Source organism: Scardinius erythrophthalmus (genome assembly GCF_964197995.2).
Source record: "Scardinius erythrophthalmus genome assembly, chromosome: 12".
In the NCBI taxonomy this organism is placed as follows: domain Eukaryota; kingdom Metazoa; phylum Chordata; class Actinopteri; order Cypriniformes; family Leuciscidae; genus Scardinius; species Scardinius erythrophthalmus.
Window position 1 is genome coordinate 14,343,556 of NC_138232.1, and position 16,629 is coordinate 14,360,184.

At 36.8% G+C, this 16,629-nt stretch overlaps 1 protein-coding gene across 1 annotated transcript in view; it reads left to right on the forward strand.

Annotated features, from left to right (window-relative positions):
* Positions 1–1,939: 1,939 nt before the first annotated feature.
* brinp3a.1 (bone morphogenetic protein/retinoic acid inducible neural-specific 3a, tandem duplicate 1) overlaps positions 1,940–16,629 on the forward strand; it is a 28,246-nt gene continuing 13,556 nt past the window's right edge. The window contains exons 1-4 of the mRNA XM_081381637.1: positions 1,940–2,053; positions 2,758–3,032; positions 12,731–12,918; positions 14,296–14,480. Of these exons, the coding sequence (XP_081237763.1) occupies positions 2,803–3,032; positions 12,731–12,918; positions 14,296–14,480 (603 nt within the window). The 5' untranslated portion in view covers positions 1,940–2,053; positions 2,758–2,802. The remainder of the gene's footprint in view (positions 2,054–2,757; positions 3,033–12,730; positions 12,919–14,295; positions 14,481–16,629) is intronic.

Consider the following 16,629-nt stretch of genomic DNA (forward strand, 5'->3'; position numbering starts at 1 on the left):
CTTTTCCTCTTCGCTCGCCCTAAAGGTTGGAAGCGGAATTGTCCATTGCCGCTGCATCGTTTCGCTGCCCGCAGCTTACTGTCGCACGCACGCTCACTGTTTATCCAGCACCAGCTTTGGAATGAACGATGTCCAAAGACAAGGTAGAGTATGTTGCATGATTTCATGAAAGTATGATGTATTGCGACATCAGAAACGAAGAAAAACTAAATAATGACTATTGTAACGCTTGACGTAAAGCAAGTCTAATTTGAAGAAACGCGACCCGGTTTGGCAAACTTGCATAGTGTGGTTATATCAGATATAGGGACACAAAGCTAATCCAAAAGTGCCTTTCACCCTGTTATGACTTGATGAACCACTGATACGATTTTGGAAACATTATTTTAAGGTAAAAAAATGTCCTTAGTGTTGTGTTAATATGTTATGCTATGTCCTCTGTAGTGGACACCAGGACTCAGTTGTTTAAAAAAGAAAATGACATGACATTATATGTATAGGCAAAAACAATGGGATTTTTTTTTCAATCACCAATACATTTTGGGGTTTCAGGATTTATTTGAACTCAAATTTGTATAAAGATGATTCTCAACTATGTTATGAAAGATAACGGAATGAATTGAAACACCATTTTACTTTATGCAATATGTGGGTAAAATGGCCATAAATGAATATTTCCATTCAATGCAATGTATCTATTCACTGTATCTAATGTGCACATCAATGTGTTCTTGGAGCAACATTTAATGAAAAAATAAGTGTAATAATTGGAGCAATAATTAGCAACATTTTAATAATAATATATCATATTTCATAGGAATATTATGTATAATATATAATATTGATGTATAATTTATTTCCATATTCACTTGTTGTGTCTCCCAAAATGCCTGATAAATATGATTTAAGTCCTGATGTCCTCTACAGTGGGCATGTATGAAATCAATGCCCTGTTCTGTAATAGAAAGTCATTTTTTGTTTTGAAACCCCATAACGTTTTCCTGATATATTATCATATTTCCATAAGAGTGCTACATTTGATCACTAAATTAATGTCAGGCATTTTTAAAGACCAAAGATAAGTTGTTTTTCATGGTGAAACCTCCAAACATTTGGTATCTCTGAAAAGTCCTGAATGTGCTCTTTACAGGACACTCAGGTCGTGACATGTATGGACAAAAGTATATTCCTGGGTCCCAGGAGTACAGTAAGCCCAATAGGCCTAAATCTCAATTCAAGCAATTTTCTAATAGGCTATAGGCTAGTTTACGACTATCAGCTAGACTATGTGAGTAATGATGTGTAGAATTAATAATACAATATAAATCTTGCAGCTCGAGTAGGCTACTATTTGTATCATAAATATCCCATTCATAAATAAGCACAATATTATGTTCATAACAAGCACATAATGTTCAAACTCACTGTCACCCTGACAAAGTAGCGACATTCTCTCAGCAGTGAAACCCCGCCCCTCTTGCTCAGGAACAGCCAATGAGGAGTGGAGGAGGCTTGTCTCTGAAATAAATAGGATTTTTTCATGGTGTGTATGGGAACCGTCGAGTTTCAGCATCCGACATACGCGCAGTTGCTGTGGACCACTGGAGTCTGCATTTAAATAGTGCTTCTTGGGGACCGGGTTAAGTTACTATATCGAGGGGAAACAGTAGACTTTAATCGCGTCAGTCGTTAATGGTTATGGGATTGCTTCAGCGTAACTTCCAATTCATAAGAGACCCGTCTACTTGGAGAGAGAAGAGTGAAGACAGGGCGACCGCTTCTAATCACGATAGTTTTTTCCTTCTGTTCACCCGGATTATACGGCACAAGACGTTGGAAATATACACCATAGTGGAAGCAGAGAGTTGGATGCTGGGTTTCCAGGGCTCTTCTCGCATCGCGAAGGTGTTTAAAACAAGTTGAACTGAGCCAAATCTTTAAAGGTCACCCTCAACAATTTGCCTATGCTTTGCGTTTACAGTCATTTGCCTTTAATCGTAAAACTGCAGAGGTTGTTGACTTCAGTGGTTGAAACATCGGACAACTAGAAAAGGTAGGTTAAACTTACTATAACTATAGCCTAATCATTGAATTAAACAAGTTTAACTGTAATGAACTATTTCAACTCATTTTTATAATAATAATTGAAAATGCTCATTATAATTGCATGCATGATCTCTACATAATCCTTTTATTTGCATTAGAGAAAATGCTTGCGATTTAACATTATTAATGAGAAGGTTGTTTCTAAAACCCTGGTGGGATGGAAAATGGCAGAAAAGAATGACAATATAATGTATATTGTTACATGCCTGTGTATGGAATATATTTGAATAGCTTAATTCTATTTTAAGATACGTTAAGTCAAGGGTTTTCAATCTGGGACCCCCCAGCCAGATTCAGGGACCTCCATCTTAAAGAAGCTAGATTTTTTCAGTATCACTTTATAAAGGCTTTTAATAAGAACAGTGATTACCATTACTACATTATTTAATGCTTAAAAGAATGATAGTAAGAAAGATAAAAATTAGTTAATAGTTAGAAATGTCATAATAATTTAAACTTTATGTCTTAGGCCTATATAGTAAATTATATTAGTATATTATACATACATGTACCGGTATAGACTTATAATACTTTAGGGACCCCAGACTGAAAACCCTGGACTTTAACTGTCTTTACTACTGTGTTTGAAAAAAAAAGAGGTGTCAGGACACAGTTATACTTGAATTCACTGTATTGTCTTTGTTGTTTCAGAGGGCAAGGAAAGTTCGGAGAGAATGTCGAGTCGCAGGGTGAAGCATGAGCTGCCAGTGTACTGATTTTAGACTGGCGTATCTGATGAGTCTATGGGTGTGTGTTGTACTAAGCCTTCACTGCTGGGTTCTAGCCCCTGTGGCAGCCTCCCATGATGCCGCTGGTCCGTTTGGGTGGCTCCTTTCAGATAAAGGGCCTTTTCATCACTCACAGGAATTTGCAGAATTTGTGGAGCGTTATCAACAGGGCTTCACAACCAAATACAAGATTTACAGGTGAGTTGGATAATTACTTCTGTTGTTTATTGCCAGTGATGTTTAGAATGTGTTCCTATTAATGATATGCGAATATATGGTGCTTTTTCATTTTATTTGAACACATATTCCTGTTTAATAAAAAAGTTAACAAGATACTTTAATGGAGGCTGGCTCATTTTGCTTTCACATGGAATACAAAAGAAAAGAACCTTCCACATGCAAATTGCCACATGGTTGGACTTGTGGAAAACGCTATTGTAGATACAACTATGCAATATAAAGCAATATATATATATATATATATATATATATATATATATATATATATATATATATATATATATATTGAGAGAGAGAGAGAGAGAGAGAGAGAGAGAGAGAGAGAGATGTTGGGGAAACATCTGCACATGAGGAGTTACTTTACAGCTGTTTTCAAGTTTAAAGAGTAGTTAAAAACTTTTAATGCCAGATTATTAGTCGCAACTGATGTGAGGTGAGGTGTTGAGGGAAGTTGTGCTGAGTTAGAGCTGAGGATTAGATGAAGTGATAAACAGCCCAAAAGGGGAGGAGAGAAAAGCTGGAAAAGAGTTGGCTGTACTGAACCTGACTGACACGCTCATTTGGCAGGGCCGCTGGACCACGCTGCCAGGCGCAGATGGAGATGGCAACATTGGGGTTAGTCAGACACTCTCTCCTCGACATACGTGTGCATCTGTGAATGCTCCACTGGCTTTATTTTTTGCTAGAGACAGACTAGGAGTCAACAAAAGTACAGTTGTGCTTTCTCAATGTCAGATCTCCCCCTGCTGGTGGAAACCTGCAGCTTTGTCTGCGTATGTGTGTGTGAGTGCTGGAGTGCGCCTGTCTAAGCACATAGTTTTACTTTACATGCTAAGCAGGGCTCCTATCCCAACATCCCTTGTGCCTTCTGAATGACTTTTAAGTACTTTGCTCTCACACTGGCAGTACAGAGAGGGACCAGTTTGCATCTGCGTTGATCTGAGTTGAGAAAGAATCATTTCTGCTTCCTGGCCTCTTAACACTCTTTGCCTTGAATGAGACATTTGAGAAAAGATAATGATGTGTGACACTGGAACAGTTTTATAAGCCTTAATTATGTGTGTGTGCATGTGTCAGACATTCTGTCATCTTTTCTTTGAAAACAGAAATGCAGTGTGTGAGGAAAAACAAGTAGAAACAATTTTCACTCAAAATTGCTAGTAGATTTCACAAATAATTACAAAGAAATGCCAAGTAACACTTTGGATTATACATGACATTTTTAAGTAGAAAGAATGAAATAGTGTTCTTGTAAAATGAACTCCAGCAATGAGAATTTTGAATTTTTTTCATAGTCCAGTGCTACTTTATATTTGACGCAAAACCGTGTTCATTACACAATCGTTGTAAATAAAACTGCATAACTTGAGCTGCTGTCCCACCTGCGTGGTTGTAAAATCCGTCAGGATAATAAATCCCCACCAAAACATTCTCACCTCAAAATTGGACATCATCAGCATCCGCAGATTGCGGAAACACACCTAGCTTTTTACAAATTCATAACTTGCTTTTGGTAACGTAGGTTGGTGTGCGGTGACATAGATTAAAGGTAAATTTGTGGCATATGTTATATTCTCATTCTCCCCATTTACCTTCCGCCAAAGGTCGAACAGAGCCCAAGGGTACTGTAAAGACTTAGTAGTGTCTATCCTTCCTGTCAGATGCATGAAAGGGATCTCATAAAACACCAGACATATGCTGCTTGACAAGTGTATGATGGGAGGGTTCTGCACGGAAGGATGGGTGGGTGAGGCGGACAAGCCGATGGCAGCGGAAAAGGTTGCCGGAGCACACACTGTACGTGCTCGCTTGTTCCTCCCGGAGATGCTAATAGCGAATTTCCCCGAGCACAAGGTGACAGCAATTGTCGGCTTAGCCAGAGCTGTGTGAGCAACAATGAGGATAAGCAGTAATTATCCCACGCAAACACTGTCTTGCTTAAGTTTTCCTGCACTATGGAACGGAACTTAAAGTCAGCAGAGTCTGTGATGTTTTTCATTTTAGAATTCGACAGGACATGTGTACTTTCAGTCCTTTACTGGAATTAAAAGTATTAGGAATATTTAAATGCATACATTAAAAAAAAAAAATACAACAGAGATATTCTGCAACTTTCCAATGTATGGTTGTGTTTAAACTATTTGCTTTTTGTTTCAGATGCTAAATGAGCCCCTTATATTTAAATCAAATATTTTAATTATACATCCATAAGCAGGAGAGTTGAGCTGTAAGGGAAGCCTGACAATGCCTCCCTTAATGTGATCGTGTTGATGCACCACTTAATTACCCTTTGCTTAATTAGTTAGTCATTACTTCAGTATAAAAGTCTGTTAATGCTATATGTGGACTGTAAACAAAAGAAGATCATTTTTGTTCAAGATAATTAAGGGACTTAGTTAAATGGTAAAATCCATAAGGTTAGGTCTAACATTTTATTTAGATTAATGTAATTAATCTTAATTTGAAGGGAGATTTTGTAAAATCTTAAAATTAGAAACACATACAGCCATAGCATATACCCAGACTGCTGCTTTTTTTTCCATCAGAGGGTAAATCTTAGAATGAGGACAATGTTGAATAAATCAATATTTCCAATTAAGAAAGCTTCTGAAAGGGTTTAAGATGAATAAATATAATTGAATTATCATACATTCTTAAACATGTACAAGTCATAAGTGTTATTAATGCCTGAAGCATTAGAGGTCTATTAGCCTCCGGAATCTTCAGCGTTCCAAATAGCTTTAGACGGAAAATGTTTAGCCTAACGACAATAATGTCTGAACATTCTCCATAAAAGCCTCAGATCATTGATTGCTCAATTAGTGGCTCTACATTGTGCTATTTTAGAGAGATATTTAACTTAATGCAGTTGTGTGTGTGCTGTGTACAGGATGACAGCTGGGTTCTGTAGAAATACTTTGAACCACTCTTATCAAAGAATATCTCAGTGTTGTCCTGGAAATCAAACTGGGGCAAAGACTGTGATGTTCACCAGTGTGGAATTTCAAATTAAACACATGAAGGGGTTCCGGTATGGCATTCTTGACAATTTTTTATTTTTTTATTTTTTCATTCGTGGAAAGACATGGTTTCATTTCACACCTGTTGGATTTATTTTGCCCTTATTATATTTTCATTCGCCAGTTATATGTTATCAGGTAAACTCTTAAAAACAGTTCTTTATTGGCACCAATGGTTCCATGACGAACCATTAACATCCATGGAGACTTTCTACTTTCTTTAGATTATTCCAATGTTCTTCACTCTAAGAAGAAATGGTTCTTTAACTGTTAACTGGAAGGTTATATAATTACACAAAAAATATTATTCTATGGCAACACTGTAAAAAACTCCTTCTTATGGAACCTTTATTTTTAGGAGTGCAAAGGAGAATTTAGTTTCAATTCAAAAGCATGATTAGTGTGATATTGCTTTTATACAAAAGTTATTTGAACAAGAAATTAATTTTGAATGACTCACATTTTATACACAATATGGCCAGTTTATTTTTGCATCACCAAGGGAAGTAATAATAATAGTAATAATAACTTGGACTTATAAAGCGCCTTTCATGGTGCTTGACAAATAGGGGGGGAGTTAGGGGTCAGTATTTCTAAAAGTAATCAAATCAGCTTGCAACCTAGATCAACATTGGGTGAATTATGGTAATCTAGAGCATTGTTTTGCAGTTTTGACCTTTACAATTTACTTCCATTGTCACGCCCAAAACATTCCAACAAATAGGGTGTTATCACATGACAGCCCAGTTAGAATATGCTAAAGCTATCATAGACTTGCTTGTAATTGCGCAAGAGAGACTGGGTTTCCCAGAATCCTAATTCACCCTATATAAGAGAAAGTGAAAAGGTGGGTGGGAGTGAGAGAGGGAGAGAGAGATCGACAGAAGGAGAGGGAGAGAGAGATATCAGGCTAGTAGCGTCAGGCCCTAGCTAATCGTCTCATTATTTATGTTTCAAGACATGTATATCCCCTGAGTATGCTTGCACTTGCATTGGAAACACAATCAAGGACAAAACACCTACTGGCTGCTATGGTAGATTGTTTTCCTTGTTCAGTTTATCAGGGCCAGAGCTCGACTGAGAGAGATGAGCTGTTGGACTTCCCTTATGGGAATTGAATGATGGAAGTGCACAAAGGTGCGTAGTTTAAGCCATATCTCACAACTGGCAGGAGTGATGATGATTGGGGCTTTGATGGCTTAATATTTTAGTATGAAGAAATAATCTTTAAATAAAGAGCGAATGTCCTTTGTTGACCAATTAGCTCTAATTTTAGGTCCGGAAAGTTTCTCGAAGTCCTAAATGACTCATGCTGTAGAATGAGTGAGGCCCTAATGAGCGTGTTTACTTCAGATTAATGTTAGCATGAAGAAGTGTTTGATAAACACAACTAATGAGGTGTAGCAGCTTTCAATTTGCTTCAGGTTAGTCTTGAATTAAAAATCAAGTTAAGACCACAATACAAACACAGCTGGTAGTTGGCAATAAAGGGCATTTTATTGAAATATATATATAAAAAATGTCATTTGGCTTGTTTTATCACCATCTCATGCATATTTTAAAGGATCATGAAACAAGGAGACACTTTTAGGTGAAAGCAGTTTGTAATATATATATATATATATATATATATATATATATATATATATCAGTGACTTAACCGGATATGCTGGGTGGCACGTTATGTCAAAAAATGTGCCTGGTGCAGATACGTTGGAATAAGCAAGACGCTCGCGCTCGCTCTATACAGTGTTAACTACTCACTTGCTTCCTCTCATGACACATAGCAACACAGCTAAAAGTATTCCTAATATGTGGTATGGCGCATCTGCCTTAAAGGGTTAGTTCACCCAAAAATGCTAATTCTGTTAGTAATTACTCACCCTCATGTTGTTCCAACCCCGTAAGACTTTTTTTCATCTTCGGAACACAAATTAAGATATTTTTTATGAAATCTGAGAGCTGGCTCAATAGGCTGCTAGGTAATTGTATCTGCCGGTCCAGAAAAGTTAGTAAATACATTGTTAAAATAGTCCAAGTGACTACAGTGGCTCAACGTTAAGTTTATCAAGCAATGAGAATACTTTTTGTGCACAATTTATTTATTCAACTATTAATTTTGTTCTGTGTGGGCCTCTGACTGTCTGAGTTCACGAGAGCGCCACAGCGCATGCGCGAGAACTGAGAAGATGACGCAGATAGGTCTCAATGTAGTGTCTATAATGGTTCTGAAGTGTGCATTTCCTGGATGTCCGAATCGTGAGAAACCAACGAGAAAACGTAAAAGTGCTTTACCAATGCCGCAAAATGAATGGCTTACCTTTCACACTTTCCCATCTTCTCAGTTTTCACGCATGCGTCGTGCCGCTCTCATGAACTCACGTCAGAGGTCCATATATATTTCACATTTTTACTGTTTTTTTTACAGTATTTTTGATCAAATAAATGCAGCCTAGGTGGCCATAAGAGACTTCTTTCAAAAGCATTAAAAAAAAATCATATACATGTGTCAGCATTACCGCTCAATACTATTCATGAGAACACATGACTATTACCCTTTAACAGCAGTTCATCTGCCAATACCATTGTAACGCAGTTCAGATGTTATGGGAAGAAGGAGGTGGGAACCGGTGAACATTCAAGAACTTTAATACCAAAACAAATACTAAACGAAAAGTAAAGAAAGCAGCCCCTCACGGATGACTGCTGTCACAATAAAACAAAACACAACACAAGTTCAGGGCTGTGCTCTCTCGCTCTTCACTGTCGTCGCTCCTCCTTTATTCTTCCGCTCCTCCGTGAGATATACGAGACCGGTGCGTCGCGCAGGTGTCGCTCATCAGTAATCACGCCATCGTCCTGCTCGCCACAACCATCCATAGTCATGTGCAGTGCTCGAGGTGGGCCGGTACGCACAGGTACACAGTACCGGCACTTCTATTTTTTAATCAGTATGTACGTACCCTCACTTTTTCTTGCGTACTGCCACTTCTCACATGTTGCCGGTCCTCTGACCGCCCTGGAACATGATTTCAACCTTCAGGAGTACTGACACTTTTTCTTTACCCTTCGATTGTGTGTTGCAAGAAGTGTGCATCTACCTGGCTTCCTCCGTGAGTGCTGTCAAACCACCGAGCTTTCAATCAGAGACTGACACCATTTGACATGTTTGTGCAGCAAGCATTTATTACGTGAGTTTCAAGATTTATGGACTGTTTGAGTTATCAGCCTGACACTGATAGTCTTGGACACAAATGCCATCCATCCTGACTGTGAGAGTGTTAAATGATTAAACCCCTTATAGTATATTTGTGGGTCAACAGCGGAAAAACAGCCGCAAAAGTTATTAAAAATGCAAAAGAACCTGCAAATATATGTTCAATGCAGGGCACAAATGCAAATGGCATTACTTTACAAATGATACATGGTCTTTGTAATTAATGAATTGCAAACGTACAGAATATTACCAGGCAGAAGTTTGGGGTCGGTAAGATTTTGATCATGATCCTTAAGAATTTATTCTAATATGCTGATTTGCAGCTCAAGAAACATAATCAATGATGAAAACAGTTGTGCTACATACTATTTTTATGGAAACCATGATGATTTGATATATTTTTTGATGAATAGAAATTTCAAAAGAACAGCATTTTTTTAATCGAAATACGTTGTTGCATTATAAATGTGTCACTTTTGATACATTTAATACATCATTGCTAAATAAAAGTATTCTTTCAAAAAAAAAATCTTACTCTCTATTTATTTATTTATTTGCTTAATTTTTCAAAACTGTAGTGAGAAATTACCTGTGCCGTGTCAAAAATTATTAAACTTTTAAAAACTGGTCTCGAGACCCCTGTATTCTGTTCCGTTCTGTTGCTCTAAATCTTTTTGAACGCAAGAATGTGTTATGTGTTAACAGCTTTTTACTCATTCTGTTCTACCTGTTTTTATAAGTGTGGCTTAGCAAGGTGCAATGTTTTACAGAATTTATGTACAGGTAATTTTTTTTCATTAATTTTGCAGCCTACTTGAAACTAATTAATAATTGCTTAATAATTGAATGTAATGTAACCTATCCATAAATCTCACCATAGTGTATTGCATAATATTGCAAAAACGTTGCATAAATCTGACTCTTTCCTATTAACGAAGACTGAATGTAACAGTCACCCAGATGTTTCAAACATAGCACTGCTTCCGACAGCATAACAAGCTGGTCTCATTTGCTTGTACCGTGACACTCTCAGTCTCCCTTTGGCTTCAGACTTCTTCCTCTGGAGCGTGTTCTCACCGTTGACTCCATGTAGCCGTAGGTCTCTGTGGGGAAGCCTGGCAGGTAGTTTTTCAAAATGCCTTCTCCTGCTGTGAGGCTCTAGCGTGGGCCCAGTGGTGGATTAGCCTCCAACTCCATCCATAACTGTCTATCAAAAACTTTTGTTCTGACACAGTGTCGATCATTCTTTCTCTCTCCATTTTTTTCTCTTTCTCTCCCTCTCCCTCTACATTTGTCTTTCTTTGTCTCATTTTCCTTGCTGCTCTTCCTTTCTGCTGTCAATAAGTGTCATCTGTTATTATTTAGATACATACACACTTAGCAAGCCATTTATTGCAATATCATATATAGGGTATAATGAGGCAAGATGCCCTCTAGGGTATGCTGTCCTGAATTGTGACATTTGTGACAACATTTGTGACAACATTTGTGTGATTTATTCAGTTCAGTCTTTCAGTCAGTTTTGAGGTTTCTGATTTGTGTATTGGTATCAAAAGGTTTCTGTTGATGGGGAATCGTGGATACAGTAATTGATTTAGATTGGAATGGAACTCCTGATTACTGCTTATTAATAGTAAGGTTGTTGTAAAAGGTATAGTTCACCCAAAAATGAAAATTCTGTCATCATTTACTCATCCTCAAGTTGCTCCAAACCTGTGTTGTTGTTTTTTTCATTCTATGGAAGCCAATGGGGCCCATTAACTGTTTGGTTACCGACATTCTTCAAAATATCTTTTGTGTTCAGCAGAAAAAAAGAAATCATACAGCTTGAGGATGAGTAAATGATGACAGCGTTTTCATTTTTGGGTGAACTATCTCTTTAAGTTTAGGTATTGGGTTGGAATTGGGTTGGAATAAGGGATGTAGAATATGGTCATGCAAAATAAGGCATTAATATCTGCTTTATTAGTACTAATAAACAGCCAATATCCTAGTAACATGAATCCTATTAAGCAACTAGTTAATAGTGAGAATTGGACCCTGAACTATGTTCCCTTATTATTATATTGAGAATCATTCCTTCTGAATTTATAGTCTTTCATTATATTGTGACAGTAACCACAAATGACTGTAAATTCAGACTGAACAGATTATTCCGTGTTTTAAAGTAATAGGGAGAAGAACAGAGCGTAAAAGGAATAAATGGATCTTTCAGATCTATTTCTTTGATTTTGTGATTTTCCAGTCATTGTATTTTATTCAGTTTGAGTGAACGAAGTGTATCTGATTTTAAATAAAATCTTTGATTTCGTATTTTACATTACTGAAACTTTAATGTTTAACCATAGTAAAGTAAAAAATATAAATAAATAAAAACATACAAAAATCAGATAACAGCTGGAACAGGAGGTTGAAGGTCATTTTACCCCATTAGTTGGGCAAGATTTTTAGGATTATTTTCTATTTTGCATAGTAAATGTTTCTATTAACGTCCCCTGATAATATATTGAATAATAATATTTATGAATATGAATATGCATAAATATGCTTAAATGCACATTGTTATTAAATGTATTTCCCCAGCTTCCGTAATTTTAGTAAGGTATGTAGTGAAAAATATAGTGTATGAAATATAGTATTAAAGTTTTATATGAAAAGCTCTCGTTTTGTGTTTTGCAAACTGCATTTTACTTTTAGCTTAATACGGTGATGATCATACTCTTAAAGTATATCATAACTCAGTACAGCCATACAGTCTTGTTGCGTACTTTTTACGTTGCGTAAGTTTAGTTACAGCACTGAACGTTATATAAGGAACATTTTATTGTATTGTGCTGAGCAGCTGCTGCTGTAAATGAAAGACATAGTGGCAACTTATTTTGTCAAACGAAATTCCAACTGTTTTCCTTTGGCCTTTTATTTGTGAAAGAAAGAAGCTTGCCATTGTTGCTGATTACTCCCAGTCAGCCCTTCTTCAAAAGTCGGAAGAAAAAAAACTAAAACCAAATTGCACCATTATGTAGAGGACAACAGCTTTTAAAGCAGGCCAGAGCAATTCCTGAGGTGGGAAAAAATAAAGAGAATGCATAATATGATTTGAATTGCTGGCACGGGGTCATGCAGTCATCGCATTTTCTCCTCAGCAGGTCTTAACCGAATATGCGTTGTACTCAAGCTGCGTGAAGGTTTCTCAGACCTCTCTTTAAACTGCTTTTTTTTTCATTTGGGGAGTATATAGAGCACCAATTTCAGAGAAACTTTAACTGTAGTGGCTTACACTGAACCAGATTCTAAAACAAAGTCTCCCAGATGTTGAAAAAATGATTGTCAGGATTTTTCCCTCCTGTGTTCATTGTGGCTCAAATGAAGGACATTTCCAAATAGGGTGTATGTGTGTGTGTTTGTGCGTGACCTTGCAGAGAGTTTGGGCGCTGGAGGGTGAACAGCCTGGCTCTGGAGAGAGAGGACAATGGCGTGGCTCTACCCCTCGATCCAGAGTTTATGCAGACCATCAGACAGTTGGGCCGCAGACCCACCCTCGCTGCCATTACCGAGAACATCATCAGGAAATATGGCACTCACTTTCTGCTTTCAGCTACACTCGGAGGTACTTCAACAAAGATACCTGTTCATTTCTACAGAATGTCATCATTTCCATTGAGAAATTTTTTTTATGTCTCTTGGTACACAATGACATGAGATGCTAGTGTTCTAGTAAATTCTGGATCAACTTACAGTTTAAATCATTATAGTTCAATTGGGATAGAAATGTGAAAACGTATTCTACAAGTCTACAATAGCCAAAAATCTAAAACAATCATAAAAAATAGAGCACTAAGATAAATGTACTAAGTGATTCAGTCAGTTTTTGTAGAGAATAAATAAAAAAAAAAGATAGTAATACCTAGGGCTGACAAAATTAACATACTTTTTAATGCATTTATTCAATTGGACATTTTACATGCATCTACTCTTGAAAACTGTCTGCTCTTTAGACAACCCCATTTCTACAAATGTGAACACATGAAGGTATATGGCTGTGCATGCACCTGCTTCACTGATATTTGTGTGGTATTTAAAAACTTTTTTTGAATTATACATGAATTAGAAGTGCATCTGTTGCATAAATCTACTTTCTGGTGTATTTAATTATATATGTATATTTTCTCCAACATGCATCATCCACACAACCTGCCAAACTCAGTAATTACACAATGTTAGTTGCGATTAAATATTTTAATCGAATGAAAGCCGTATTTATAAGATTTAATTAAAAACTTTACCATGAAACGTTATCTTTAACTGACATACTGTTATGAATTCTGTTGCATAAATTTACTTTCTGGTGTATTTAATTATATATGTATATTTTCTCCAACATGCATCATCCACACAACCTGCAAAAACTCAGTAATTACACAATGTTAGTTGCGATCGAATGAATTTATAAGATTTAATTAAAAACTTTACCATGAAACGTTATCTTTAACTGACATACTGCTATGAATTCTGTTGCATAAATTTACTTTCTGGTGTCTTTATATATGTATATTTTCTTCTACATGCAACAACCACACAACATGTTGAACTTAATAATTACAGAACATAATTTGCAATTACATAATTTAATCAGTTAACAGCTGTATAATAAGATTTCATTAAAAACTTTAACATGAATGTTATCTTTAATTGATATACTTTCATATAAACCCATCTCATCATAAACAAGATCTGTTGAGCATTATGTAAAGTGTTAATGTTTTTTTAATGACAGAATAATTAATTTCTAAAATGTATTAAAAAAAAGAAATCTTTGATCAATTTTCCATCTTCTATTCTCTTCTTGTAGTCTGTGTTCCAGAGTTTCGCTGAATAGATAATTCCCTTGCTTCACTCTCACTCCTTACAACACAAAGAACATCCTTTATGAAGCTCTTTTCCTCAGCGTTCCTCACTCTTTTATGTTGCTTTGCCCTTGTTGCAGGTGAGGAGGCGTTGACTATATTTGTGGACAAGAGGAGGCTAAGCCGGACGGCTGACCTGACTGACTCAAATGGCACGGCTGTGACTCTGGAGGCTCTGCACCAGCTGGCTGCCTCCTACTTCATAGACAGAGAGAGTACTCTGCGAAAACTGCACCACCTCCAGATTGCCTCCACTGCCATCAAGGTAACCCTGTGGCCTAGATGCGCACAGACCTGGGGACCTGACCCCACGTTTGAGTGCTTATTTTTGGAAAGGAGTTTGACTTGAGCTCGGCTGTTTCTATTGTTTTGCAGCTGCATCATTTGGAGCTCAAAAGAAGTGGGTTAAATGTTAGAAAAGCACAGTAGTTTTCCTTCACTTTTGTTCTTGTGATTCTGGTTGTGTAGATATAAAGTATTAATGACTCAGGTGGGAACAAAATGATGTGTATACGCACAGAGAAGCTTTTGATTGAGTTAAATTTAGTTTGAAAGCCACTGTTTTTACACACATTCAGCTTTAAGCTCTTTGAGACATACATGATTTAATACATAGCAAGTTATCTGTAGCAAGCAATATGTGTCATGTCAGTGATTGTGCTAGAAACATCACCACCAAATGAGTTAAATACCGTCTTCAAGATGCACTGTGTCTACACACTTCTACTTTAAATGCATGTTATTGAAGTTAGAGTTGAAATGGTTATCTGGAAAACAGGGGATGGTTCATTAGGTGTACAGTATCTGTTATACATATTAATCTGTGTTGACTTGGGAGGATAGGAATTGTAAACAATTTTTCGATTAATGATTCCAGTTTGTTAATGGTTCGATTTAAGATTAATTTTTATGCTTATACTAAAGAAAAGAAATGTATTTGAAAGAAGTCTCTTATGCTCACCAAAGCTGCAAACACAGTAAAAACAGCAATGCTGTGAAATATTATTTTAAGTAAATGACATTTCATTTCTTATTATTATCAATATAAAAAACAGTTGTGCTGCTTAATATTTTTGTAGAGACTTTGATATTTTTTTAGGATTCTTTAATGAATAGAATGCATTTATTTGAAATAGGAGTGTTTTATAACATTATATTTATTATATTAATATATTAATAATTTCTTTAATGGCGCAATATGTAAGATTTTTAGATTCAAATATCCAAAAACCACAAGCTTTTCACGTGAGCTGATGCAGGAGCTTCTGACGTAGAACCTGTAAGTGCCGCACTGTGTTTACAACGTCAGAGACTGACACGGAAGAGAAGAAATTGCTGAATAACGTCGTTATTTTTGTATTTTGCGCACAAAAAATATTCCCGTCGCTTTACATTAAGGTTGAACCACTGTAGCCACATGGACTTTTTTAACAATGTCTTTACTACCATTACAATGTCTTGAAATTGTTAATAACGTAGCGAGGGCGCGGGGGGTGGGGTGGGGTGGGGTGGGGGGTAGGGGGGGTGTTACAGGGTACAAGACACATTGCCTACTGACAGCACGTGTCTAAGCTTTAGAGCTTGTAAGCTATCTTGATGGAAATAAGTAGATGGAGGTCCTTTTAGATGGCTTTATTTACCTGGCATTTTAGGTGATTGATGTGAAATATTCTCAGGATCAGCAGTCTTTAATTCAGCCCATGGATTTTTACCTCATGTGGATGAAGACGGATGTGAATAGAAAGGCTCTCTATACCAAATTGGTGATTCTCTCTGTGGCAAACATACGTATGAGAGAGAGTGGTTTGCTCAAATGGAAGAGATATCTTCTTGGGGGAGGGTATAGAAGGAATATAGCAAATAAATAAATATGAAAGTGCTGTTGGAATTATGCATCAGTGTGACAAATTATCTGTTCCATTTCAATAATTTCTTTGAGAGCCCAGCTCATTCGTCAGCCATTTTGAATATAAGTGAGGTGTCAGGCTCTAATGAATAAGAGACTTATGAGGAGGATTTTCTGCACCGCCAATAATAAATGCATCTTTAACCTCCATAGTCAGACACGACGGTGGACGGGAAATGCAGTGAGTGCCAGTTGACATCAGTCACAACATTTCATTTTGATTTACAGGAGGGAGGAGTGTTATGTGAGGTTTATAACAATAGGGCATGTTTAGATAGATAAGAATGGTTGGGGTAGTCAGGGCTGCGCATTTTAATGTCCGACTGCATGATGTGCCTGACATGCCTTCTGCAATCAAGGTGATATACTTGCAAGCCATCATGCTAAGCAGCCAGTATTTATAACTCTGAAGAGGCTTGGATGGACATCGGGCAATGGTTCAAGGACTCATTAGAACTTTGATTTTCTAATGAATGGGACTCAGTAAAAATATCAATTTTCTGATTAA